This window comes from Asterias rubens, chromosome 1 (assembly GCF_902459465.1).
Source record: "Asterias rubens chromosome 1, eAstRub1.3, whole genome shotgun sequence".
Lineage (NCBI taxonomy): Eukaryota > Metazoa > Echinodermata > Asteroidea > Forcipulatida > Asteriidae > Asterias > Asterias rubens.
Window position 1 is genome coordinate 30,747,497 of NC_047062.1, and position 26,819 is coordinate 30,774,315.

General features: G+C 40.9%; 1 protein-coding gene across 1 annotated transcript in view; it reads left to right on the forward strand.

Annotated features, from left to right (window-relative positions):
• The window catches only part of LOC117293349 (E3 ubiquitin-protein ligase HECTD1-like), a 51,374-nt gene that overhangs the window by 21,239 nt on the left and 3,316 nt on the right, over positions 1 to 26,819 (forward strand). The window contains exons 10-37 of the mRNA XM_033775678.1: positions 310 to 433; positions 2,118 to 2,307; positions 2,956 to 3,091; positions 4,016 to 4,192; positions 4,895 to 5,123; positions 5,689 to 5,864; positions 6,411 to 6,575; positions 7,330 to 7,467; positions 8,662 to 8,808; positions 9,378 to 9,469; positions 9,854 to 9,965; positions 10,503 to 10,637; positions 11,172 to 11,311; positions 11,826 to 11,969; positions 12,913 to 13,092; positions 13,743 to 13,915; positions 14,664 to 14,837; positions 16,609 to 16,800; positions 17,805 to 18,017; positions 19,418 to 19,654; positions 20,774 to 21,057; positions 21,685 to 21,841; positions 22,474 to 22,562; positions 23,327 to 23,457; positions 24,144 to 24,204; positions 25,115 to 25,297; positions 25,825 to 26,023; positions 26,730 to 26,812. Coding sequence (XP_033631569.1) covers positions 310 to 433; positions 2,118 to 2,307; positions 2,956 to 3,091; positions 4,016 to 4,192; positions 4,895 to 5,123; positions 5,689 to 5,864; positions 6,411 to 6,575; positions 7,330 to 7,467; positions 8,662 to 8,808; positions 9,378 to 9,469; positions 9,854 to 9,965; positions 10,503 to 10,637; positions 11,172 to 11,311; positions 11,826 to 11,969; positions 12,913 to 13,092; positions 13,743 to 13,915; positions 14,664 to 14,837; positions 16,609 to 16,800; positions 17,805 to 18,017; positions 19,418 to 19,654; positions 20,774 to 21,057; positions 21,685 to 21,841; positions 22,474 to 22,562; positions 23,327 to 23,457; positions 24,144 to 24,204; positions 25,115 to 25,297; positions 25,825 to 26,023; positions 26,730 to 26,812 — 4,461 coding nt within the window. The remainder of the gene's footprint in view (positions 1 to 309; positions 434 to 2,117; positions 2,308 to 2,955; positions 3,092 to 4,015; positions 4,193 to 4,894; positions 5,124 to 5,688; positions 5,865 to 6,410; positions 6,576 to 7,329; positions 7,468 to 8,661; positions 8,809 to 9,377; positions 9,470 to 9,853; positions 9,966 to 10,502; positions 10,638 to 11,171; positions 11,312 to 11,825; positions 11,970 to 12,912; positions 13,093 to 13,742; positions 13,916 to 14,663; positions 14,838 to 16,608; positions 16,801 to 17,804; positions 18,018 to 19,417; positions 19,655 to 20,773; positions 21,058 to 21,684; positions 21,842 to 22,473; positions 22,563 to 23,326; positions 23,458 to 24,143; positions 24,205 to 25,114; positions 25,298 to 25,824; positions 26,024 to 26,729; positions 26,813 to 26,819) is intronic.

The following is a 26,819-nucleotide window of genomic DNA, read 5'->3' on the forward strand; positions in this document are numbered from 1 at the left end:
ATAATGGTGTGTCAATTGATGTTATAGTTTGTATGTAATGGTTAAAATAAATGTTATACATTTGTTTGTTGTTGCCAATATTAGAATAAATGTCTAAACTATTAAAGGATAAAAATTGACTAAGAGTGGGATTTGAACTGACAACTTCTGGATAAACGTGCCAGCGCTCTACCAACTGAGCTATCTAACCCCCCAGTCGGAAGCCATACAACCATGTAGCCAGGGATCATACCCAAGTTTTAATACAGCCTGGAAAGCATCAGCCAGGGAAACTGACTGTTTTTTCAAAATTTTAATATTTGTTATCAGACTCTTCTACGACACGGTGCCAACCCAGATCTGCGAGATGAGGACGGTAAAACTCCACTAGACAAAGCTAGAGAGAGGAACGATGAAGGTCACCGAGAGGTCATGCAGATACTTCAATCACCCGGTGAGCAACAAATTATGATAATTGATAAATAATTTTAATCACTTTTTTTAAGCTCTGGTAAAGTAATGTTAATAGTATGGTTGGAAAACTAGGCACCATTTTGAAGGCATTAGAGAAACATCTAGGTGAGAGTGGCACAAGTGTGGCACAGCAAACATTTTCTTTTGGACAATTACTTGCACTCAGTTGGGAAGGTAGTGCATTCTGCTCTACCAGCCAGACTCCTAGCGAATGATACTCATGCCTTCACAATAATGATGATGAGGCTATTCGAAACCTTAATATGGAACTTGTAAAACTCAGTACATGGCTCCTAGCAAACAAAGTATGTATTAATGTACTTAAATCAAATTGTATTATTTTTTGTGCCTACCAATTCAAGTACACACAATCTGTTCCGCTGATATTGAATAATGCAAGGCTCAGTCAGGTAATAAAAACAAGATTTCTGGGTATAACTATTGATGAAAAACTTTCTTGGAAAAATCATATTGACGAAGTAGCTACTTAAATATCCAAGAATATTGGCATAATGAATCGCCAAAAAAATTACCTGCTGAACAGTATTTTATTAACATTGTATAATTCACTAGTTCTGCCAAACCTTAATTACTCAATCTTGACCTGGGGCAGTTTTTTTAAATGTAATAAATTACTTTTCTTACAAAAGCGAGTGGTTCGTGTCATTTCGAATGCTTGCTACTGTGAGCATTCAGGACCATTATTTGCAGAATTAAACATACTTAAATGTAATGACTTATACCACCTTAATTTAAGTAAATTCATGTATAAATGTATGCATAACCTACTTCCTCACTGTCTTAATACTTGTTTTACATTAACTTCAAGTATTCATGCATATAACACTCGTTGTAGTGCTAAGGGTAATTTATTCGTCCAATTTAATAGAACATCAAAGTCTAAAAACAGTGTTGTCAATCGAGGCATCTCATATTGGAATAGTTTAAATGATTCTCTTAAATCTTCACCGTCTTTATCTAGGTTCGTTAAAAACCTAAGAGCTCAGTTCCTTGACTCTTATAGTCTCAAAAGGTGTAACTTGTAAGCTGTGTTGGACTTGTCTTATATTGTCTTGTCCGCTTCCTTATTCCTTTGTCCTGTCATGGTTCCGTGGTTTTATGTTTGTTATGGTACAAAAGCATTCTGCTTCACCTTACACCTACATGTTGTCATTCTGCCGATTATTATTGATTCATTGTGCACCAAATATATTTATTATCTCATGTTACTGTGTTACTTGGGTAATTTCAACTTAATATGCTTTTTTTGTAATGAATTGCAGCATTGAAATAAATGTTACTGAATTGAATTGAATTGAATCTTTATCGACTGTGAAGGGGGTAACCCTGTTTCAGCCCCAGAAGTAGGTGACAACAGTTGATTTAGGTCGATAGCCCAAATTAGTTAAGTGTAGCCCTCACCTTGAATTGGCCGTTGAGCCTTGTGATGGTAGGTGATTTAAAATAAAAATAAAAAAATCATTTTAAAGAACTCATTTAGGTGCTTTTTGCAAGCGCCGTTCTTATTTATTTTATGAGCAAACAATTCCATTTTGAATTTCAGCATGGAGTGCCTAGTTTTGTTTTAGAGCATCACAATAGTTTCAGATTTGACGTTGCCTAATTATAAGCACCACACTAATTAGAAGGTCTCTCCCCCATAGGTGAATGGATGGTCCCGGTAACACCCACATCTGATGCAGCAGTCTCAAGCCCGGAAGAAGCCACTAAGCCAGAGGGGGAGTCTGACTTTGCCGAACCAAAGGGTGACCCAGAAATGGCCCCCGTCTACCTCCGCAAACTTCTGCCAATCTTCGCTCAGGTCTACAACAACACCATGATGCCTTCTATAAGGTAAATGTACTGTCCTTAGCTTCAACCCAACTATCAAAGCATTTTTTATGAGAGATTGAAATTACTTACACAAAATTCACAACTGTTAGAGTGTTCGGGTTGGCAAGTGGTATCTTTCCTCGCCTTCCACCTCTAGGACCCTGGTTCGAATCCCACTGGGGGCACTATGTCGATTGGGTTTTCAGTCCCTACCTGATTTCGTTGGTTTCCCTGGAATAATTTCTCTCCTGTAGCAGAATATGCCTGCTTAAATGTTTTACAAAATGGACTCCAGGGCCCAATTATAGAGCTGCTCAAAAGCACAAACATTAACGAAGCACAACGAAATTATGCTTACCAGAATAAGATTACCAACCAAAATATCTTGTCACATGTATCATCTGGGTCAGGTACCCTGCTTATTTTTGCTTAGCAGAAAACTGTTAAGCAACATATTTTGCTTAAGCAGCTCTATGAAATGACTCCAGGGGTGGATTTCACAAAGAGTTGGGACTAGTCTTATCTCGAGTTAGGACCAGTTACTCGTCCTAACTTAGGACCATCCATGCAATTTGTATATCTCCTAGGACTAGTCCTAAGTTAGGACTAGTCCTAACTCTTTGTGAAATCGACCCCTGATGTCTTAATCTTATTGTTTTCATTCTACAGGAAAGCTAGCCTTGCTTTGATACGTAAGATGCTTCACTATACACCGTGCCCGCTACTGAGCGAGGTGTGTGTTGGGGAGTTAGGCTGCTTCACTCAGGTACTAGTTGAAGTCTTGGCTGCTGTGCTGGACCATGAGGTAAGCTCTTCCTAAGTGCCATCTAGGGGCCTTTCTTAAATTTTGCTTGGGCTCCGTCCACGTCTTAGGCTCTGCTTGCTACATACTCAGTGGAAACACATTTCGGCCTTCAGCAGTGTGTATTTTGTATGCGATGGTTTGAACATCAGCAGACAGAGTCCGAAGCCTAAGCCAATGTTTCAGAAAGGCCCCAGGCCTGTTTACCCTGGAATTATGCGCATACAGTCACCATTCTCTGCTCACATCCAATTGCATTTAAAGTTAGCACAAAAAACCTTCTAGGCATAGAATAAATCTTACTTAGCTAAAAAACAGTTTTACTGCTTAAATTTCATACCGTTAACATTGTTACCAATGGTTCCCAACTCATTTTTCACTGAGTGAAAAAAAGCGCTAACTAGTATTGTCTGCTTAGCAGTTTTATGAAACTGTGCCATTGTAAACACTATGTAGCAACTGTTTATTGGTATTATTAAGGGTCACAAGAAATCTTGTTAATGCAAGCTGAATTCTTTCTACTTTAGTCTGATTTCCAATTGTTATTCGCAGTTGGAAATTTCAGGGTAAATCATGATTAAATAGCCCAAAAGGTCTATTAAGGCCTACACCTTGTGTACATGTAGTTCAGCCCTCATACTCAATGAAATGTTCCTTCTTTTTTCCAAGAACCAAATATCATGCCTGTTAAGATGCATTTGCATGTTTAATACTTCTATTTATGGAGCTACATGTTTGCTATTACAGGTTGAATGGTTGTTTTACTCCTAATGTTATAATTCTGTTTCTTTATTTTTGTATTTGTCCATTACTGATGCCATGTTCAGCGCCCTAGACCATGTCAACATGATTAAGGCACTATATAAGTGTTGGTATTATTTTTATTAATGCCAATGTTAAAGTCATGCCTTCTGATATTTGATACAGGATGATGACGATGGTCACCTGACAGCTCTACAGATCATCCAAGACATCATGCGTAAGGGACAGGAGCTCTTCTTGGATCACTTTGCACGGCTGGGCATCTTCAGTAAAGTCTCCTCACTAGCTGGTCCTCCTGAAGTCATTGAAGAGGAAGGACCGATGGTCCACGACAAGAAACAGGTAAGGACGGATGCATCTATGTGATATTTCTACTCTGGTACGGGGCACCTGTATAAGGAATTATTAAATTTGTGTAAGAACAAGGCATTACAGCAAAAGCACAGGGCACCATGGCAATCGATGTGGGTGCTGTGAGTTATTTCGTGACCTACATAGGTACCACAGACTGCCACAGAATAGCATGGCCTCTAGGCTAGCATTTGGTGCACAAATTTCTTCTGTTCATACCATTGGTAATAATATTAAGAGGAAACCCAATGGCTCGTGTAACATTTCATTTTAGTTTCAAGAAATGGGTGAGGAGTTTTGGAACTAATGTTAAATTTTTACTTGCAAAAAACGTCTAAACAAGGAACTTGTAGACCATGTAACCTTTGTTTACTAATTAGTAACCTAGTAACTTCCAGGGCCTCACTGCACGCAAGATACTATGCTAGTCATATTGACAAATTTGCATTTTGTGTCATAATTGAAACCTAAATTCCAGAGGTTTTCAGATAGAATTGAGCCGTATACAAACCGGCCTGCAGAAAGTCCAGACTCTATGTTGTTTTTGGGTGAACATGTGATGCAACAGGTTGTACAAACATGAAAAATGATTACTGAAGTTGCAAATACATTGGAGCTTTGCACCGATTATGATTCTCTAAACCACTCACCCATGACACCGTATATAATATCATTTGTTTGCGTGTGTTTTAGGAAACTGGCGATCAGGAGATGGAGGATGCTAAGGAGATAGTAGCCGGTCGTCCCTACCACTGGAAGGACTGGTGTATGGCAAGAGGCAGAGATTGCTTGTATATCTGGAGTGATGCTGCGGCATTAGAGCTATCAAATGGCAGTAATGGATGGTTTAGATTCATACTGGATGGTAAACTGGCTACCATGTACTCTAGTGGGAGCCCGGAGGGTGGATGTGACAGCTCAGGTAGGTGCAATCAATCGGTCAATCAATCAATCAATCAATCAAGTTTTGATGTCTATAGGGAGGTCATTCCATAACATTATGATTGTTAGCAAACTTGAAAATGCACAGCTGCCATATGAATTAAGTTTCCCTTTGGGAACGTGGAAAAGTGTATAACCAAAATGCCATGTCACGAGAGGCAATTTACAGGCAAGCACACCAGGCAATCTCCAAGAAGTAAAGTCTTTCAAGAAGTAAAGCCAGTTCACATTTCTTGTGGATCTTAGGATAATGTTCCAAAATTCACTCATGTGCTACCAGTTGGTTGCCTCCAAGCTGCCTGTAAAAGTTGCCTTGTGTGACAATAAAATAATAAATAAATAAATAAATAGAAAGAAAGAAAAAGAAAGAAAAAAAGAAAACACAAAATCTGAAAAGGCAAAATAGTCTGGTCACTGTTGGTTTTATTACAAAACTGTATTCATTAAAGCTATCCCAGAAAGGGAATATGACCAAGATGGTGGTGTTATGACAAAGGTGTATAGATCAACTTATTACTGATCTCACTGTTCTGTCTGATTTACAGAGAGCCGTGGAGAGTTCCTTGAGAAGCTCCAGCGTGCTAGAAGCCAAGTGCAAGCAGGATCATGCAGCCATCCCATCCTAAGCTGTGTTGGACCCACTAAGCTGGTAGTCGGTAACTGGTCCCTTCAGAGCAAGAAGGATGGGGAGGTCATTGTCAATAACTCTGATGGGCAACAGGTGAGTGGATGGAACTAGGGGTGTCTGAGTTGTTTGTAATCGACATGTGGGAGAACCAACATTTTCATTTGTATGTATTCTTTTGCACATTAAAGGGAAGGTATACGTTTGGTAATCACTCTTAAACTATAAATGGCAATAAAAACCTTTGGTTAAAAGCCTACAGCTGCGTTTGATAGTACAAAGCATTTTGAGAAACATTTTCACTTTGAAATAATTCGGATATGTAAAAAGATAACAGTTTGAAAATGACAAGCATTATTGCGTGGGTATTCAGTGATTACCCTTTTCTGTGTAGACATATACGCTCAGGACTTTTGGCTTTATCTCAAAACTGTGACCATCTTTTGAAAACTAAATTTTCAGATATTAGTTTTTTTGTGTACATCTTCATTTATGTAGAATAGGTGCCCTGCTCAATTTTTGATTAGCCAAGAAGTTTGTCAAGCAGTACTATCTGCCTGACATTTCAAAGAAATTGGGTCCACATCACCCAATCATTTCTGAAACATAACCCAACTTTGTTTATACATATGATGTTGACAGGCAACTATCCTACGTGAGGATCTGGCTGGGTTTGTGTTCGAATCCAACCGCGGCACCAAGCACACCTTCACAGCGGAGACGTCCCTAGGCCCTGAATTCTCCACCAGCTGGACAGGGAAGAGAGGCAAGAGGCTACGCTCCAAAGTGGAGCAAGTCAAACAGAAGGTAGATTGCAGATACAGAATCGCAACCCTTTCCTGATTCTGCAGAATGTTCCCTGAAAATAAACCACTATGTATTTTCTATTGTCGAGCTTTTAACAAATATTTTTAACGAGTGTGAATTATGTCGCAGCTCAGCAGTACGTGATGACTTTTTTAAAATAAATAAACCATAAACCAATCTTTCTATGAAATATGAAAATCTCCCTGATTATAGAAACTTTGTTCCGCTTCTGTTAAATGTTATTCTAAAAAAACTCCTCGATTGCAAATGTGGTCAGCTCAGAATTCTTGTTTGGAAAATTTTAATTTTAACCGAGGCTACAACGTTGCGGAGTTAAGGCCCGGTCACACAGGCCCCGATAAACGCTCCATGCAGAATACGCTCATTCAACCATAGAGGGCGTGCATTTTTATCGTTGTCGTTTTTTGTTCCCGTTACCGGGGCCCGTGTGACCGGGCCGTTACTCTGAATAAAGCCCGATTCATACTTCCTGCGAATGCGAATGTGATGCCACAACTCTGTTTTTGCAGCGATATTCGTAAGAGAGTTGAGCACAACTCAACCCCCTGCGAATTATTCGTTGTGAATGCATATGTGACGTCAACATTTGTATCGCATTCGCATTCTCAGGAAGTATGAACTGGGCTATGAACATGTTCGTACCTGTTCAGCCTTATACTCTCAATACTTAATGAATCTCCCCAAAGATCCTTTTAGAATAATGTACTCAAACATGTTTATTTGTTTGTTTCAGGTGAAGAATCTTGCGCGTGAGTTGTACGACTGCCACTTTAAAGCGGCGGAGTCACACCCTCGGGATATTGTGGCTAAGCTCCATAGCATCGTACAGCACATTGAACAGGCATGTGAGATGCACAGTGAGCTCTCCAAGGTAAGAAACAAATAGCATATAAATCATCCCGTGTGGTTTCTTTTAGACACTCTCTCTCTAACTTCAAAACTATCTTTAAATCTAACTTGTTCAGTCTCGGCTTTAGGCCTAAGTGTCATCATTCACAGAGTTCTTTTTCTATGTGCTAAGAGTGTCCTTCTGACAGACATGGCGCACTAAAAATGGTCATTACTATTATTTTTATGAAAGGGTCTGTGTACATTTGGTAATGGCTCTTAAAATAAATGACAATTACAACTTACATGGTAAAAAGTACAGTACCTTTGGATAGTATAATGCACTTTGAGAAACATTTCACTTAGAACTACGGGTATGGAAAAAGGTATCACTTTTTATCACCCAAAATTTGAACATAAGAAGTACTACATGTACTGTGATATTGTACCGTGATATTGCTTCTCAGATTATGTATTCCTATAGAGATTATTCTCCATGCTCGGACAAATTCACTCCAAGTTTGGGAGATATTTCAAAACCACAGCCACCTTTTGAATTTAGATTTTCACAGGTTAATTTTTCTTCATTTATATAGGATAAAACACTGAGTGGTTCCAAAAACCAAAGGTTTACATTGCCTTTAAAAGACTGTCTGGTACACAGTATACAATTGTTGCACGCTGTGACGGGATCCATGGCGTTTTGTACACCCGAGGGGGAACATGGCACCCAAGGCGGAGCCGAGGGTGCCATTTGCCACCGAGGGTGTACAAAACCCATGGACCCCAGTCACAGCGTGCAACAATTGTTTTGTTACACCTTGGTAACATTGTTATTCCTCTTCTCGAAGTTCTGTTGTCATCTTCAAACATTATTAATCATGGTTTAATAAGCAGACGAACAGTCCAAATAAAAAACAATTCTACACCTGTTCCCTCGAACCCGCGTGTGTTTCGTACAGCGCTGGAAATCGACCAACGGTGGGAACGTTCAAGGTGATGTACACCGGTGTACATCACTTTTCATGTTACCCGGCGCGCTGTGCATTACGCGTAGCGCGCATCTTTAGCCATGATACATGCGTATTTGTTGCACGGCACTTGATTGGTTCTCCACCAATCAAACTTCGCAATTTGTACAGAGGTATAACAATGCTGTATGATAAACACTTGTGGTCTGTTTTTCAGCGACATGATCTTGATGGAATTGTTATTATTATTATTATTATTATTTCAGCCTTCAGAAGGAGAGCAGAGTTGGTCTGAGTTACTAAAGACTGCTCTAGAGTCCCTGACACTCCTACTCAAAGATGAGAATAACATCTCAGCATATGAGCTTCATAGCAGTGGTCTGGTTCAAGCTCTGCTGTACTGTCTCAACAATGTAAGTCTGGATTGAAAAACATTTATTTGACTTAACCCTCCTACTCTTGGGACCATTTTGTTCAGGGAGTTCAACAACTATTTTAAACTGCAGCATTGTGTTTGTGGCACAAATGTGCACATAGCTATCTGTGTTCTGTGTAGATTATGCATTTACCGCATGATATCATAATGCAGGTTGGCATAGTTTATTTATCGTTCAGAACCACAGTGGAAGGTATTGAATGGTCAGACAGTAAGAGGGTTGACTGTGTACTGTATGTTTGCATTCACCACGTAATATAATAGTTTATCATTCAGAACCAACGTAGATGATAATGAATGGTCAGACAGTAGGAGGGTTGACTGTGTACTGTTTGGATGCATTCACCACATAATATAATATTGCAGGCTGGCATAGTTTATCATTCAGAACCAACATAGATGATAATGAATGGTCAGACAGTAGAAGGGTTGACTGTGTACTGTTTGGATGCATTCACCACATAATATATTAGGGCAGGCTGACAGTTTATCTATCAAAGTTTGAAACCCTACTGATGTCTCTAATTGATGGTTCTTTCGTTTCAGGGTTTTGATCATGTTGCATCTCATGACAGACATCTTAGAGAGAGGATCAGCCTGTTCAAGGCGGCATTCAGAGACACCATGGATGAGCAAGGGTAAGCAGAGTTCACCCTAGACTGGTCCCCTGTGAGAACAGGTTTTACAGAACCAGCGATATCATTGGATACAACGTATACATGTATGTAATGATGTTTTATATGTAAACGTGTCGTAGAATGTGAGATTTACGGTACATCCGTACCACTTGACTGTCAGAATATTGATTATTGAGTCAGGCTCAAGGCCATTCTCTGGCGTAATTCAGGAGCCTGTAAGTGGGACAACAGATGTTTAGGCTAGGTTTGCCCTTAACTTTTTCATAGACTGGGCAGCAGGACCAGTAAGCTCGTCCTTTCGGTAGTCCCCCAGCTTGTTCACTAGTCCATACTAAATATTAAATGTATTAGAGTTGTTTTTGTTTGACTGGATTTTGTTTGTAGTGCGGTGACTCCAGCAGTAATGCTCATCAGGAAGCTTGTTGCAGTCTTGGAGTCAATAGAGAGATTACCGATGTTCTTGTATGATACACCAGGATCAAGCTATGGGCTACAGGTAAGAATGTCATCGCTACTATGAGCATGCCCTCTGTTGGGGACAGCTTTTGGAACCATTTAGCTACACTTGCAGTTGTCTTTATTCACAAGGATAAAGACAGGCACTGATATCATTGGATGCAGTGGCGGGTTGATAAGTGGTATCTTTCCTCGCCTTCCACCTCTAGGACCTTGATTCGGATCACACCAGGGCACGATTGAACTGGGTTTTCAGTCCCGACCTTATAGCAGGTTTCCCTGGAATAGTTCTCTGGGGTTCACTCCCACATCTAAAACCAAACTTCCTTCCCAAACTGAAACTTCCTTCCATTGGGTCCTTGGCTAGTATGCTGATTAAGTTGCCTTTTTTGAGAGTACTTTGGTTCACAACCAGAACAAATGAAAACAAATTAATTAAAAAAAATAATTTTTTAGGGTATGTACTCCAGGGGATGGATCTTATAAAGAAGACATTACATGTAGGTGGTCCACAAATCCTAGACGGAAAATGCTCATCATGATTTATATATATTTATTTATATATATTTTTGTTTAGGTCTTGACGAGGCGGTTGAGGTTTCGTCTAGAGAGGGCATCTGGAGAAGCGTCTCTGATTGACCGCACCGGGCGGACACTCAAGATGGAGCCACTGACCACCGTAGCTAGCCTGGAAAGATACCTGCTGAAAATGGTAAGAAGAGAACGGACACCTCATCCAAGATTTCAATCGTCTCAATAAAAGTTTAAGTGTTAGAACCGTTTGATTAGCAACAATATGTAGTTCTGATATAATTTATGGAATTTGAGGCATTGCATGGTGAGGTATCAATATATATTTGGTTGTGTTCTGTAGAGAACTGTCTTGCTATATACTCTACTATCGGGGAGTAGATTTTCAGAATTTGGGAGGCTTGTTGGTTCTGAAAAGAATTGTCCTGCTTTTTAACTAAGGTACTACATGTCCTTGGGCGAAGTAGGAAACCTTTTAGCTTTTAGTGGATCCATATCAACTTGACTGACACGAAGTGAGTTCTTACTTGGTCTCAATGTTTCAACCAGCTTGCTCTAGTCATCATCAGGAGACTGTTCTGATGTAGCACTTTTATCATATCCGATGGGCATCTCAAAGTGCTAAGCATTGTTTCCTGCCGGATATGCAGAGCTACTGAACTATTTGAAATTGGACTGTTACTTACAATGTTTGTGACTGTGTTCTTTTTGTCAGGTTGCCAAGCAGTGGTACGACTACGAACGTTCTAGCTTTGCCTTCATCAAGAGAATGAAGGAAGGTTCTGCAACCACCTTCAGACATACTCACGACTTTGATGAGAATGGAATTATCTACTGGATCGGAACTAATGCAAAGTAAGTATGTCGTAATTGCACTGGAAGCTTTGTCATTGCAATTTGTTGTTGTTGAGGTGTCGCCGTCTTCTTTGAACTGCGTCACATGTCATTTTTACACTCGTGTGACTATCACGATCCGCTCAAGAAATATAAAAAAAGTTGAGATCAAATAAACATCCTTTTCCAAGACTTTTAATTTTGTTTCACTAATAATAAGCACATTATTTGTGTATTTATTATAAAAGCTGAAACAAATTTGATACAAATTGAGTGAGTATTTTTGTTGTCCAGATTTTGTCATTAAGATATAATTTATGTCAGAAAAAAAACATGTTTTTGTGTTTGAATGTTTCCTCATTCCGATATGCACCCGACTTGCACAGTCTATAGGTGGCTTCAGATGTGAACTTGAAAACAATGTGTTGAAACTTTAAGCAATATCGTCTCTAATGCCATTGTCATATTAAACAATGTGTATTTTGTAACCCAAGTATTTCATAGTACTAAAATGCTAACTGCCCTTAATCCCTAGGACTGGATATGAGTGGGTGAATCCAGCCCAGTATGGCCTGGTAGTGGTCAATTGCTCAGAGGGACGCACCCTTCCTTACGGCCGACTGGAAGACATCCTAAGCAGAGACACATCAGCTTTGAACTGCCACACCAATGATGACAAGTAAGTTGGATCGGAGATGTATGTAAGACCCTGCAACATTTATCAACAATTTTTGTAGGCCTATTACAGCCATAGACCTTATCACAAATACTCGGTACTCGCACATCAGGCGTGGAATGAGGTGCATGCTGGTCTAGCTAGCCAAGTTTGATCACTAGCTAGACCAGCATGCATTTCATTCAACAGTTAGCGCTTGGGCAATGGGTATTTTCAAAAAGGTCTGTGCCACCCCTAGGTGCTTGTATGCCTGGTGCCAGTGTCATAGGGAAATCTGTGCCCCCGGAGATTCTGTCCCCCATACGGGAAATTAACCAGGGCTGGAGGAGGGTTCATAAGAGGGCGCTATCAGAAGAAGTTTGTGCGCAGTTCGCCGTACATGTACATGTAGGGGGTCAGAATCTTTTGCCACACCGGTTCTAGTGTTCTGTTATCTACTTGAACATTCCTCTTGTTTTAACATCGCCTGCACTGAAATATCTATTGACGGTGGGAGATGCACCAGTCCAGGGTAGTTTTCCTTTAGGATTACCTAACTTAAGATTCAAGCACTTCATACATGTAAAGCTAGGCTTAAATGTCGTACTAAAGCCATGTGATGGAAGATTGTCGTTTTCAGCACACACAACACCACAGATAATATGGGGCAGTCGGGTTGCAGGGGCAGTCAGGTTGGCTCAGTGGTTTCTGTCCCTGCCTTTCACCTCCGTGGACCCCGGTTTGATTCCCGGCCTAGAGCCTTGCATGTGGCCTGGGTTTTTCAGTTCCTACCTGACTGCTTGAGTTTTTCCCTACAGAGGTTTTCCTCCCACGCCTAAACTGATATTTCGTCATTGTCTTCTCTACAAAAAATTAGTGAGATGTTTCCATTAGGATGATTTGCTGACTATACAATGCAGATTTAATACATGTTTATTTACTTTTTATACATCTTTTTATCCGACAGGAAAGCATGGTTCTCCATTGATCTTGGCCTTTGGTTTGTCCCGTCCGCCTACACTTTGCGTCACGCCAGAGGCTACGGGCGATCAGCCTTGAGGAATTGGTTATTCCAAGTATCCAAGGACGGCCAGAACTGGCTGACGTTGATTACTCACTCTGATGATAGCTCACTCAATGAACCGGGGTAAGAATAACAATTAGGCAGACAGATAAAGACTACATGTAGGGCCCAGTTATAATCATCTACTTACTTAATATTAGTGGCTTCTCATATTGTGGCACTCATATCCGTCACTCAGTGACACTCAAGGTGCTTCAACATTTAGTATTTTACGTAAGGTATGTGGGACTACATTTGAACTATAGAACTTACTCCTTTTATGTACATGTACATAGCACCATTTAATGGTTTACAAGATGCTGTGGCGCCATATGCTATCGTTCAGACCATGAACACCGGGGCGAAACCCCTTCTCTTTAAGAAAAGTGCACCTGGTTCTTTTACGTGTGTTACAAAACACAGGACCAATCGTTCTACGTCCCATCCGAAGGACGAAGCATCAAGGTTAATTGTCTTGCTTAAAAACTGAGACTGTTTATGTGGCAAAGTTGGTGTCAGTAATTGTCTTAAGTAGCAAATGAAGTCTGGTTGTTTGGACCTTTAAGGACACAGATGTCTCAACTGAGACTCAAACCCACACTCTGCTTATACTTCAACCCTTTGTAACTTTGGTCAACTGAACTCTGACCTCCTCTTTCTCATAATTCTGCCCAGTTCTCTTCTTACCTCTCAAAGTTTCAAACCCTACTTGTGTGTTTTTGTTAACCTTGCAGTTCAACAGCCACCTGGCCCCTGGAGCCTTCTAAGGATGAGAAGCAAGGATGGCGCTACATCCGACTGCAACAGACCGGCAAGAATGCTAGCGGACAGACACACTACCTGTCACTCTCTGGTTTTGAACTATATGGAACTGTCACTGGCGCTATAGAGGAATCACTCGGCACTAGTAAGTCATCCTTTTAAGAGAAATACATGATGAGTCATTACCCGTTATCCCCCCCCCCAATTAAAAGAAAGGGGTTGGATTTTGTTGTTTTGCAATCTAACACATTTTAATTAGGCCTGTGGCAGATCCGCTAAAGACGATGTGACCTCTGACGTTACTCGAAAACCATAACATGATTCGTGCGCATACCGCCGGGCAAAACCATTGTGTTTTGGCAGCCAGCTATAAAGTACATGCAATATTACCATGACTTTGCGTCTTTTTGCCCGGCGAAACATGACATGTACAGTGTTTTGTCAACAGAAGGCGGTTTGAAAGTAAACATAGGTCACATCGTCTATATGCACACACTCAAGTATGGTAACGCACAAAAGAGGCATCAAGTCAAAGAGAAACTGGTCCCCTCTCATTCTTCTTTGATCTTGTGATATTTTCTAACTGTGCACAGTTCAGTGTGACTGTGTAAAAACATGATTCATTTGAAATGGAATCACGGCAAAATACTTAAATTTTCTTGCAAGTGCCCGCATACGAGCGCTCAAAAGTTTTAACAAGCGTGCATGCAAAGTTAGTGACGGGAGGTAAATGCAAGAGGCATCAATACGACGCGCTGCCCATGGTAGTGAGGCTGGTCTTTTGCAAGCTCTGGGATAATATCACAAACAATCATGATAAATACAACCAATATAAAAAACTTTAATTGTCTTTGCAATCCTATTGATATTTGTGTTCCTCATTGATTTGACAGGCAAGGCAGCTAAAGACACCGAGGCGAGTGCACGTAAGCAACGCCGCTTGATCAGGTCACAGGTATTGAGACAGATGGTAACAGGCATCGGCCGTGGACGAGGAATGGACTGGAAATGGCGCGAGCAAGAAACGCAACTACTGGAGGGTGTAGTTTTAGCTGAACACAGAGAGGGTAAGAGACAATTCTTCATTTTGTAATCAAACATTTTTTGGGAACTACGGTTCTGAAGCAGATTGCTTTCAAGGCAGTGGACACTATCGGTAACTACTCAAAATAACTATTATCATAAAACCTTAATTGGTAACGAGTAATGGGGAGAGGTGGATAGTATACAACATTGTGAGAAACGGCTCCCTCTAAAGTGAAGTAGTTTGCGAGAAAGAAGTAATTTTTCTACGAATTTGATTTCGAGACCTCAGATTTAGAATTTGAGGTCTCGAAATCAAGCATGTGAAAGCACACAACTTCGTGTGACCAGGGTGTTTTTTTTCTTTCATTAATATCTCACAACTTCGACCACCAATTGAGCTAAAATTTTTACAGGTTTGTTGTTTTATGCATATGTTGAGATACACCAAGTGAGAAGACTGGTCTTTGACAATTACCAATAGTGTCCAGTGTCTTTAAGGATTATATCTCATCTTACTACTGTTACTCCATGTACATCAAGTTGACAATGTACATAAACACACTGTATTGCTACTTGTTGTAGGTGTTATTTTGGTTTTTTATTTGTCTATTATAAAGCTGTTTCACTTTTTAGGCTGTTCCTTGCAAGCCCCACTTTTTGGAATAGTGCTTCCGTAATTCATATATATTGACTTTACTTTTTCCTTTCTTGATAATGATATGTGGAAATAACCGTTGCTTTGAATTGAACTGAATTGAATTGAATTGAATTAAATGGACCCTTCCCATGAAATATGCTTATCACATTCACGCATGCGTACATACCCTGTTGGTTGGCAAACGCCATAGAGTTGTGCACTAAGGAGACGCGCAATCGCGTCTGCGTCACGCACCCATTAGCCATGTACAAAACAGCGCGATGTTCCCTCATTTTGCCAACCAAAACGTTAGTGCGCACGCGCTATGTGCAATTTACATATTTCATCTGAAGGGTCTATTGACGGAAACCTTAGAGAGGCCCAACCCTCAAAAACATAAAAGTATTACCAAATAACACTCAAAGCATTTTGGGCCACAAAAGCAAGTCTGATTTCACAGATTATCAGGTGCAGAGAAGAGACCCAAGGTTGTGACTGAAGTAGTTCATGCAAGTTGAATTCAGTCAATGTAGCTTGAATATTACCGGTTTGAAAACAAAATATGCAGATGGCATCATTCTATGCATTAGTAATTTCAATAAATAGTAAATGGCCTGAGGTTTCTCTGGGAGTCTTTCACAAAGGCTTGAAGACTCTGCTAGAGTCAAAATGTCAGGCCATTAAAGGGAAGGTGCATGTTTGGTAATTGTCAAAGACCAGTCTTCTCACTTGCTGTATCCCAATATAAGCATAAAATAACAAGCCTGTGAAAATTTGAGCTCAATTGGTCATCGAAGTTGCGAGAAAATGATGAGAGAAAAAACACCCTAGTTGTTTGAATTTTTGTGCTTTCAGATAGGAATAAAATACTTTTTGCTAGAAGTCTTTTATTATTTTAGTGAGAAATTACCTCTTTCTCAAAATCTATGCTACGTCAGAGGGAGCCATTTCTCACAATGTTTTATAATGTCAACAGCTCTCCAATGTGTGTTACCAAGTCAATTTTTAAGTTAATATTTGTTTTGAGTAATTACCAAACGTGTACCTTCCCTTTAACAAATGTTTGCATTTATACCATAGGTCCTTTTGGTTGGTAAGCAGTTTCCAGCAGCTAATTCTATTTTCTCATAAGTAATTTCTTAACGATCCTGTCTGACTGGATTTATACCTTATAGCTGTGGTAGCATCTAGCAGTAAACACACAACGTCAAGCAGTGACCAGACCTCTGGAGATAAAACCCCAACAGATAAAGGCCCGGCAGTAGGCGCTACAGGAGGATCAGGGACATGCCTAGTAAACAGGAAGAGCAGCTCTACCCCAAGCTTAAATGAGTCCGCTGTAGGGTCACACAGACCGGCACCTAAAGGTAAGCTGCACATTACTCCATACAGTCTTAGACCTTGAACTTCGCTCAAGAAGGGACACAGCCATTTTTCCTTTGGTAAGGGGCACATCTATGAGGAAAATGTCTGATTAATAATAATAATAAAAATTACAACATTTATAGAGCGCTAAATACGGATGTTTTTAAGCGCTATAACCAGATTGACAGAACAGATGGGTTTTAAGTTGAGATTTGAAAGTGTCCAATGAAGGAGCTGCTTGAATGTGGGTGGGTACATGTACCTTGTTCCAAAGTGTTGGAGCTAAGACTGAAAAGACCCGATCGCCAAAGCGTGTCATGGTGCGGGGTCCCGGGGAAAGCTGGAAATGAGCGATTGAAGAATAGCGAAGGCGTCGGGTAGCTGATGAAAGTGAAGAAGAACGAAGGGCTATGAGGTCTTGGAGATATACCGGAGCCAAATTATTAACAGCTTTATACACAAGAAGAAGAATTGGAACTTTGCAAAAACACAGGGCACCACAGCATTTCACTGTGGGTGCCGTGGCTTATTGCAAAGCCTGCACTCTAGTACTCTAGTAGATGTTTGCTGGGATTATTTATGCTAGGAATCAAGGCCTCACTAAGCCAACAAAACCAGAAGCCCCGCTTTCCCTACCCTGAACATCTGACGTCACACTTTGAGGCTTGTGAATTACGCTAGAAATCTGCCTTGAGCCTACGTCAATCCCCGTTAATAAGCACCTTTGACCTCGCATTAATTTTACATGGAGATTCGCAGGCGAATGGTACAACAAATGCACGCTGCTGCATGCAAAGGACAGAAAGTGCAGCTGCCAAACATCACCTCAAAACACAGATATAGAAAGCTCACGTCACTGCACGTTTGTCCAATGAATCCATTGTATCAAATGAAATCACTGGTTCTGTAAAACCAATACCTGTCATTTTCCATGCAGATAAAGAACTCTGAAAACTCTTGTAATAGTGTAGCAAATCCTTATAGAGAGTATCAATATTGCTTTCAGATCGTGATCATGCCTCGACCTCTGACCTGACTGCGAGCATCAACATGGCAACCTCAATGGTTGAGACTGCCCTTATGTCGGCCAGCCGAGGGGGTTTGCTCAGTGGATCGGAGGACATCGCTGAGAGTCCAGAGCTAGCAGCTGAGATGGAGCAAGCCGCGACCGCCATGAATGAGTGCAACGCAGCCAATAAACAGCCTCCACCTATTACTGGTAAGTGGCGTGAACCTTGATATCAATACTAAGAAGATCAGGGCTCGATTTCACAAAGCAGTAGAATCCATCGTAAGACAAATATGTCAGTATCACTGTAGTGATTTGTAATGTCACATCACACTTACTTAGCAACTACGATTGATTTGAAGTTAAGATCAATCTTAGCTATTTGTGAAATTGGCCCCAGGGCCTGGTTTCATTGCTTAAGCAGAAAATATTGCTTTACAATTTTCTGCTAAGCGCAAATGAGCAGGGGCCAATTTTATACAGCATGTGAGCACACAAACGTGCTTGAGGAAAGTATTACTCAACAGAAACAGGTTACCAGGCAATTGATTAATTTGCTTAGCGCAGATGAGCAGGGCCCAATTCTATAAAGCGCGTAAGCACACAATCGAGCTCAGCACAGACAATGATTACCTAACAGAAACAGGTTAACAGGGTAAACATTGTTGTGACTGGTGCCCAACTAAATTTTTGCTTAGCAAAGAAACCTTTTCAAGCAGTTATTTCTGCTTAACCAGGGTACCAGTCACAAGAAGTAATTATGACATACTAGTTTGGCTGGTAACCTTATTCTTATTTTTGTGACATGTATGCTTAAGCAGCTCCATTAAATCTTGCCCACATCCCTTGATGAGTGAAATAAATCCAAGGGTTGGGTTGGTTTCTTTTTTTTGCATTAATCAGAGTTTGCCTATGCCTTGATCTAACTGAGTGACATTAAGTGGTGCATGTCATTTTGTGCATGTACAACATATGTTTACTCCACACAGTCTGTGTAGATCTTTATCACAATTTGTTGTCGCTTACAAATACAAATGATGCTTTATGTAGGTGAAATAGTCTGGCGCCTCACTAACTCTACTACATGTATAAGGAACCAGACAAGAAGGCTGTCAATGCTATTGTGCATGTATATAGGGGTTTTTTCAAGTAGAAAGAAAACCGCTGTAGTACATGTAAGATATATTCTTAGCCCTCCTACTGTTTGGCCGTTTAATAGATTGGTTTTGAATGACAGATGAACTATGCCATGATGCAGTATGATATCATGTGAATATATGCATGATCTACACAGTACACACATTTGCAGTTAGTTCTTTGCACAGTGGTGTTATGTGCACTGTGGTATCATCATACCTTGCATTTGAATGGTTTTATGTGGCTCCAGTAGATTGCCTGCATTGTGTACCCCAACACCATTTTTATTGGTCAACGTGCTGGAAAATGGAACCAAAAGTAGGAGGGTTAATGCACAAAGTCAAGCCAACTTGTGATAAAGATCGATTGGCACTTAAAATAAACTGACAATAATGTCCCAATGACACATCCTAACATTTGATTTTGCAATGCACTAAAAGTGTTCCTTCCCCCCGTGCCGTCCCCTTCCTTAGGTGTCCCAGCCTCCACAACACCCACCACAACCACCACCAGTACCACAAGCAGTATGAGCGTGAGCGTGCCCAATCTATCCAGCACCCGGGACGTCGTGGCGGGCCTGATGGAATCGTTCCCGGCCCTCATGCGCCGCAGCGGCAGCGGGGGCAGCGGGAACACCGTGCTCTCCGGCCGCGGGACCAACTTCGCCTCCAGCTTTGTCAGGTTCCCGCTGTCGTCTGGACTATCTAGCAGTGAGTAGAGGGCAGGGGATCTGACTTTCAGGGGGGCCAGTTTTCATAGAGCTGCTAAAGCACAGAAACTAGCTTAGCACAATCAAAATAAGTTAACCAGCCAAAAAAGCATTCCACCATGTACCATTTCTGGCTGGTATCCCGCTTACTTTGGCTTAGCAGAAAACTGTTAAATTAAGCAGCTCTATGAAATTGGGCACAGGATCCATTTTCACAAAGCTGTTTAGCAGAAAACCCTGCTTCACAACAAAGCAAACTTAATGTAATTTGGCCGGTAACCTGTTTCTGCTAAGCAATACTATTCTGTGCTTAGCAAGTTTTTGTGCTGACAGGCTTTATGAAATTGGGCCGAGATAGTTTTTTTTAACAATGTGCACACCGAACTAAAATCACACTCAACTGTTTATGGTGGAACTATCCTTATCCTGCTTAGCATAGTTGCAATAGTCCTGCTGCTCTTTGCAATAGCTTAAAGGGTTATGGTACTTTTTGCACCGCGCAAAAAACAAAAGTCCGTAGATTTACATTTAACTTACATTTAATGATGATAGAAAGCTTCCCTTAAGCTTTATGAAGTTTGCCCCGGTACTTACCCGCATGACTGGTCCATTGACATGCACTATTGCATGTGCATGCTGTTTTGCTAAGACCTCCATATTGGAAGTTCATCCTTGAGTCGATGGATAGTCTTTAAGGATTTGAAACTTTGCATGGTTGAAGTATAATTAGGTGAGGTATTGTGAAATTGGTAAACACCATGTGACTAGTGTTGGTTCTGAAAAGAACAGGTTGTTGATAACTCAACTTTCTCCTGAAGTTGATCAGATCATACTGATCGAAAAGTTGAGTTGTCAACCACCGGTTCTTTTTAGAACCAATACTACGCAAGTGAGATTTACAGATATTGTTACCGCAAACTGCACCTAAGGATAGTCTTTTAATAGTTAATTTTTATTTGTCAGCATTCAAGCGCAGCCTTAAGACTAATCTGTTCAATCTGTGGTTTTATCAACCACCACAGGATCTTGCTAGCAACTGGTGCCTTTGAATGGTTTCCAGATATCGTGCGCCTTATAAATGTTATGGTATTATTAACTTAATGTTCTTGCGTTCTTACAGGTAACTTCCTCAGCAGTGCGCAAAGCGCCCCCAACCTACCAGCGGCCACCACATCCTTAGCCAACACCACCAGCGCCACAGCGACCGTCGCGTCTACCCTCAGCTCTGTCCTGGCCACCAGCATGACGTCCAACTCCAGTGAGAGCGACAACGAGTTCCTTGAGAATTGCCGCGCCAGCTCGCTCCTCGCCGAGTTGGAGGACGATGAGTTCTGTCCGGAGCCTGAAGAGCTGGACGATGAGAATGAAGACGACAGCGAAGGAGACGATTATGAAGACTGTACGGTAAGTATCTGCAAAGTTAAGGACAGGTATTGGCTCTATATGTATACACATGTAAATCAGATTTAACTGCGAATCTCCAGAACCATAAAAGCCATGTGACATGATGGGAGGTCAAAGGTAATTATGTACATGGGCTCAACGGCAGATCTCTGGTGTAGTTCACAAGCCTCGAAGTGTGACGTCAGATGTTCTGGCTACTGTACCCGTTGCCTGACATCCAGTTTGGGTTTTTTATTTTTTATTTTATGCAAGTTCTCCTCAAACAATAACTCTTAATAAGGGGTTAAAAGAGAAAAACGTTTAAGAAGAAAGTAACTCAGGGGAGCTAAAGGTAACTGATATTCTTCATATATCATTGCCAACTGGTTTAGAGCATTAAATTCAAGTTCTGGTGGTTAAGTCATCAGTGTGTGGGTTCGAATCCCAGTTATTACACTTGTGGCTTTGAGTACTTGTGTCTTGGAGCACTTGTGTGTTTGAGCACTTGTGTCTTTACTTTAACTGCTTCTCTTTACCCAGGTGTAAAAATGGTACCTGCAAGGGTAGAGAGTGATATTGATAATGAAGTTGATTCAGACGTGGTTTTATATTAGAAAAGATGAAAGCACCTCAATGTTTGTGCCCTAGGAGGAAGAGGATTACGATCCGAGAGGCAGTCGAAGAAGGACCTGGGATGATGAGCACGTCCTGAAGAGACAATTCTCAGCCCTCGTACCGGCCTTTGATCCACGTCCAGGTAGAACCAATGTACAGCAGACAACGGACCTAGAGATCCCACCACCAGGTAGGTCTAATTCTACCCCTAAAGCTTGGTTCATACCTCCTGCGAATGGAAATGCGATACGAATTTTGATGTCACAAATTCAAAACAATTAATTCACGTCAGTTGACTAAACATTCGTTGCAAAAGCAGCCATGTGTGATCAAAATTCGCTTCACATTCACATTAGCTGGAAGTATGAGCTGGGCTTTAGAAAGCAGTGCAGTCAGCTAGAGCATTCGACCACATACTAAAAACTACACTGGCTACCTGTCAATTGGTGAATTCCATTGAAAATAATCCTACTCAAGTTCAAGGCACTACATGGTTCAGCTCTACCCTATATACACAATCTGTTGACACCGCGTACTACTAGACCAGGCCTGAGATCTACCAGCAATACGCTTTATGTTCCTCAACTCCTATATTGGGCATGGCAGGCCTTAATTTTTGTTCTAGAAGTGGCACAGCAATTGTCCTCTATCTAGTTGGGGGCACTTCTATGAGTAAATTTTTAATTTTTTTTAAGGGCACCACTGCAAATGCTGTGGGTGCCGTGGATTATTTTGAGGCCTGGCATGGTCTAGGGACCTTTTAGCACTGACCCAATAATAATTGTTGACCTTTTTTTTAATGTGTACTCGTTGCCTTTGTAGGATCTCCAGATACATCCTTCAGGGAGGATGGTGACTCCACTCCGTGCCCTCATCTTGCTCTCTTCATCAGAGGACCAGGAATCCCAGGGGTAGGTTTAATTGTTCAGATTGGTGTGTCGTGGACGAGTGGATAAGAACACTGGACTGAAAGCTCTGGTGTTTCTGATCGACAGAGTGTGGGTTCAAGTCCTGATCGTGGTTCTTGTGTCCTTTAGCAAGACACTTAACCACTATTGCTACATCCTTCAGATGTGTCGTAAAGTTGATGTCCGGCGTTGTGAAATGCATGTAAAAGAACCCAGTGCACTTATTGACAAGAGAATTCCAGATAAAATGATTTACAGGACGCTTGCAACCGCTACCGTCTTAATAATAAGAAAGCTTACAGATTGCAATTAGATTTTTAGGGGGGGGGGTGGTCATTACCAAGCAACAACCCTTCCTTTAAGCACGTTATACGCGGTACTTTGCAAAGTCCCGGGGTCGATTTCACAAAGAGTTATAGGACTAGTCGTAACACAGGACTAGTCCTAGGAAACTTTAAGACTGATCCTAAGTTAGGACGAGTTACTTGTCCTAACTCAAGATAAGACACGTCCAACTTTTATGTCCCTGTAAAAACAAATCCACAGGCATATTATTCCAGTGGGATACGAACCCGCGACCTTTGGCATACTACAATTAGATGTCTTACTTCTAGAGGCAGTTGAAATCCCTTTTTTTAAGCAGAGGGCACCGCAATGATTGAATAGATAATAATTTTGCATCAGGGTTTAATGAATATTATTTTTATTGGCTTTTTTACACCATGTTTTTAGTTGGATTTTCCTGATTTCTTGATTCCATTTTGCAGATTCCAGAGACGGAAGTGTTTTGTGAGGATCCCAATTCCACAGTGTTTAAATACATCCAGATGCTGTATCAAAACACACCAGCCGGAACTAAACAGGACAAACTACGTCGTATATGGGAACCTACTTACACGTAAGAAATAATTACAATCTATACCTTTGTTTTTTGGAACCGTTTGATTGTTTTAGTCCTATATAAATGTACAGTAGATGTCAATACCCAGAAAACTCGAGGCGGTTACTCAAGTTCTGTAATTGAGTGTCGTTTCAAATCCTGGCATGGTCTGCCATGACACTTGTGTCATTAAAGGCAGTGGACACTATTGGTAATTACTCAAAATAGTTATTAGCATAAAACCATACTTGGTAACAAGTACATGTAATAGGGAGCTGTTGATGGTATAATACACTGTGAGAAACGGCTCCCTCTGGAGTAACGTAGTTTTCGAGAAAGAAGTAATTTTCCACGAATTTGATTTCGAGACCTCAGATTTAGAATTTGAGGTCTTGAAATCAAGCATCTGAAAGCACACAACTTCGTGTAACAAGAATTTTCACAGGTTTTTAATTTTATGTATAAGTTGAGATACACCAAGTGTGAAGACTAGTCTTAGACAATTACCTATAGTGTCCACGTCTTTAAGGAATGCATGTTATAATAATTGCTTCTCTTTACCCAGGGCTACAAAGTGTAACCTGGCTTCCTGTCCCAGGAAATAGAAATATTCTCAGTCCTTTATTCTTCTCCTTTTGCTAGAATCTATAAACTGAACACATCATCAGTAAATGTAGATTCTTTTCTTGTCTTGTTTTATACAGCGTTGTGTACAGAGAGTTGAGACCTGAAGATGGATCCATGTCACTCACAGAAAACACTGAGGTAATAATGTACTTTTGATTATCAGGTTTTTTTTTTGGACCCAACAACCCACAATGACGAGAAAACCAATCTGAATTTGTTATTACTGACAATTCATAAGTACCTCAGACAGTTTCGCTATTCCTATTGGTGGAGAGCGCGTCACGTGGGGGTGTTTAAACCGTTGATAATGAAAAAGGTGTTTATGAATGGGAATCAAAGTGTGTTAAATCGGTTTTCAACTAGTGGTTTAAACCCGCTGAGGCCTGGTTCTTGATAATTTACCTCGACTTAGTCTCGGTAAAATTATCAAGAACCAGGCCTTGTTGGGATTAAACCACTAGTTGAAAACCTCTTCACCACACATTGATTCCCTTATTATACCTCATGTATAGAGTCCTCTAATCTGATTGGTTAAAACGGAGTCATGGAAGTGCTATGCCCGCTTTTTTTATTTAGATGACGTCATAGTTGACTATGATCGTGGCATAGTCAATCGACAATGCCCGCCCTGAAAATAACAGTCGCAAATAGGTCATTTGTGTGTACTGATAATGATATGTGCATGTGCAACTAGCGTTCCGTGTCGCGACCTTTCTTCACAGACAACCTTTTACCGTTGTCAGTTTTGTTGAAGAAGAATCTTTATTCGATATATAAAAGAAATATTGACTGCTTATTAATCGGGGCACAGTTAAAATTATAGGCCCTCGATGATGTCAAAACCATGGCTATGTCCTCAGCTTTGCTTAGGGCATAGTAATGGTTTTGACATCACCTTAGGCCTATAATTTTAACTGTCCCCCCATAGCAGTTAGTATTTCCATATTAATTACTCCTAAGATTAAAAATCAAGGCTTCTTGTTTGAAATATCAAGATGGTTTGATATGAAAACAGAGAACTAACTGTTTTTCTGATCTTGTCATTCAGGGTCGTTGGTCAATCCCATTTGTGGACCGCCATCTGGGTTCAGACACCCTACCTAAGACTGAGTTAGTATCGTATCTGCAACACAATGGGGATGTGCACTTCCTAAGACGCTGGAAGCTGACGGGGGCAGCGAAGAATATACGCAAGACCCGGAACTGCTCTCAGCTCATTGCTGCTTACAAGGTTAGTGTTGGGAAGTCATGTTTATCATCGGGCTGTCATGACTCGAGTGGTTTTAGAGCTTTGAATTCAAGTTCTGGTGGTTGAATCATCGAGTGTGGGTTAGAATCTCGGTCATGACACTTGTGTCCTTGAGTAAGACAACTAATAACCAATATTGCTGCGTCCTTCGGATGGGATGTAAAGTCATAGTTCCTGTGTGTTGTGTAATGCACATAAAAGAACCCAGTTACACTTATTGCTAAGAGAAGGGGTTTGCCCTGGTGTTCCGGCAGTGGGTGCTGAATGCGCCCACAGCATCTTGTCCACCCTTATAAGGTGCTACATAAATATGGTCTCATAATTAAACAAAATCAAAAACCTGTCTTGGACAATTTCTGTCAGTAGATACGTCGTTATATAAGACAGTGTATTATTTAATATTATATTGCCAATCTTGTGGTTTCCATATCAGGTTTCCATGCTTTTGGTCCTCGTCAATGTTTCAATCCAATATCCTTCACTAATCCAACCCCCTTGTCTGATTTCAGGAGTTTGTACACCTTGGTCTAGCCAAGCCAGCTCACAAGCGAAGCAGACATGGTTCCAATCACTTCCTGGGTGATCTAGACTGTGGCGGACCCTCGGTCTACCCGTATGACCCTTCTGCATCTACAGTCAGCGATGTACTACAGCTTGTTAGGATCCTATATGCAATCGCTAGTGACGTCAGCAGCATCAGTCTAAGAGGTCAGTCAAACCCACACCAACAACAACAAGTAGTATTCATTTGGGTTTTTACCCATATACACCGATGTGTGTTAGACCTTTATACTCAATACTTACCCGAGTTCTTAAGTTCTGTGAAAACAATCACTGGTATATTACTCGGGTGGGATTCGAACCCACAACCTTTGCATCTAGAGCAGTGTCTTACCAACTAGACCACCGAGATTGCCCGGTACCTAGAGGCAGTTTGAATCCTATATTTAATATTTTTAACATCTTAAGCAAAAGTAGCTAAGCACATCAAAATAATGCTTACTAGAATAAAGTAACCAGCCAAAATACCATGCCACATGTATGTACAATTTGTCACTGGTGTCCTGCTTTTTTTCGCTTAGCAAACAAACTTTCTGCTTAAAGCAGCTCTTTGAAATTGGGCCCTGGTTGTTAGTTGGATTAATCTGTTATTGCTGTGTAAAGAGTCAACCCACACCAACAACTGGGCCCAATTTCATAAACCTGTTTAGCAGAAAATACTGCGTAGCAAATTTCTTTGCTGAGCAAATATTGAACGGGGCTCTAGTTACAACAATGTAATTTTATGGAATTTTGGCTGGTAACCTGTTTCTGCTGAGCAATATTTTGCTATGCTTAGCGATCCTGCTCCCTAGTCACTGATAAAGTTCAAGGTGAATCCCCCAAGAGTTAACTGTCTTGTTATCTGTCACAGGTGGAGACTACCACTACTATAATGTGTCACCAGAGGAATTCTGCAGTAAAAAGATCACCAACAAGCTGGTACAGCAAGTTCAGGTTAGTA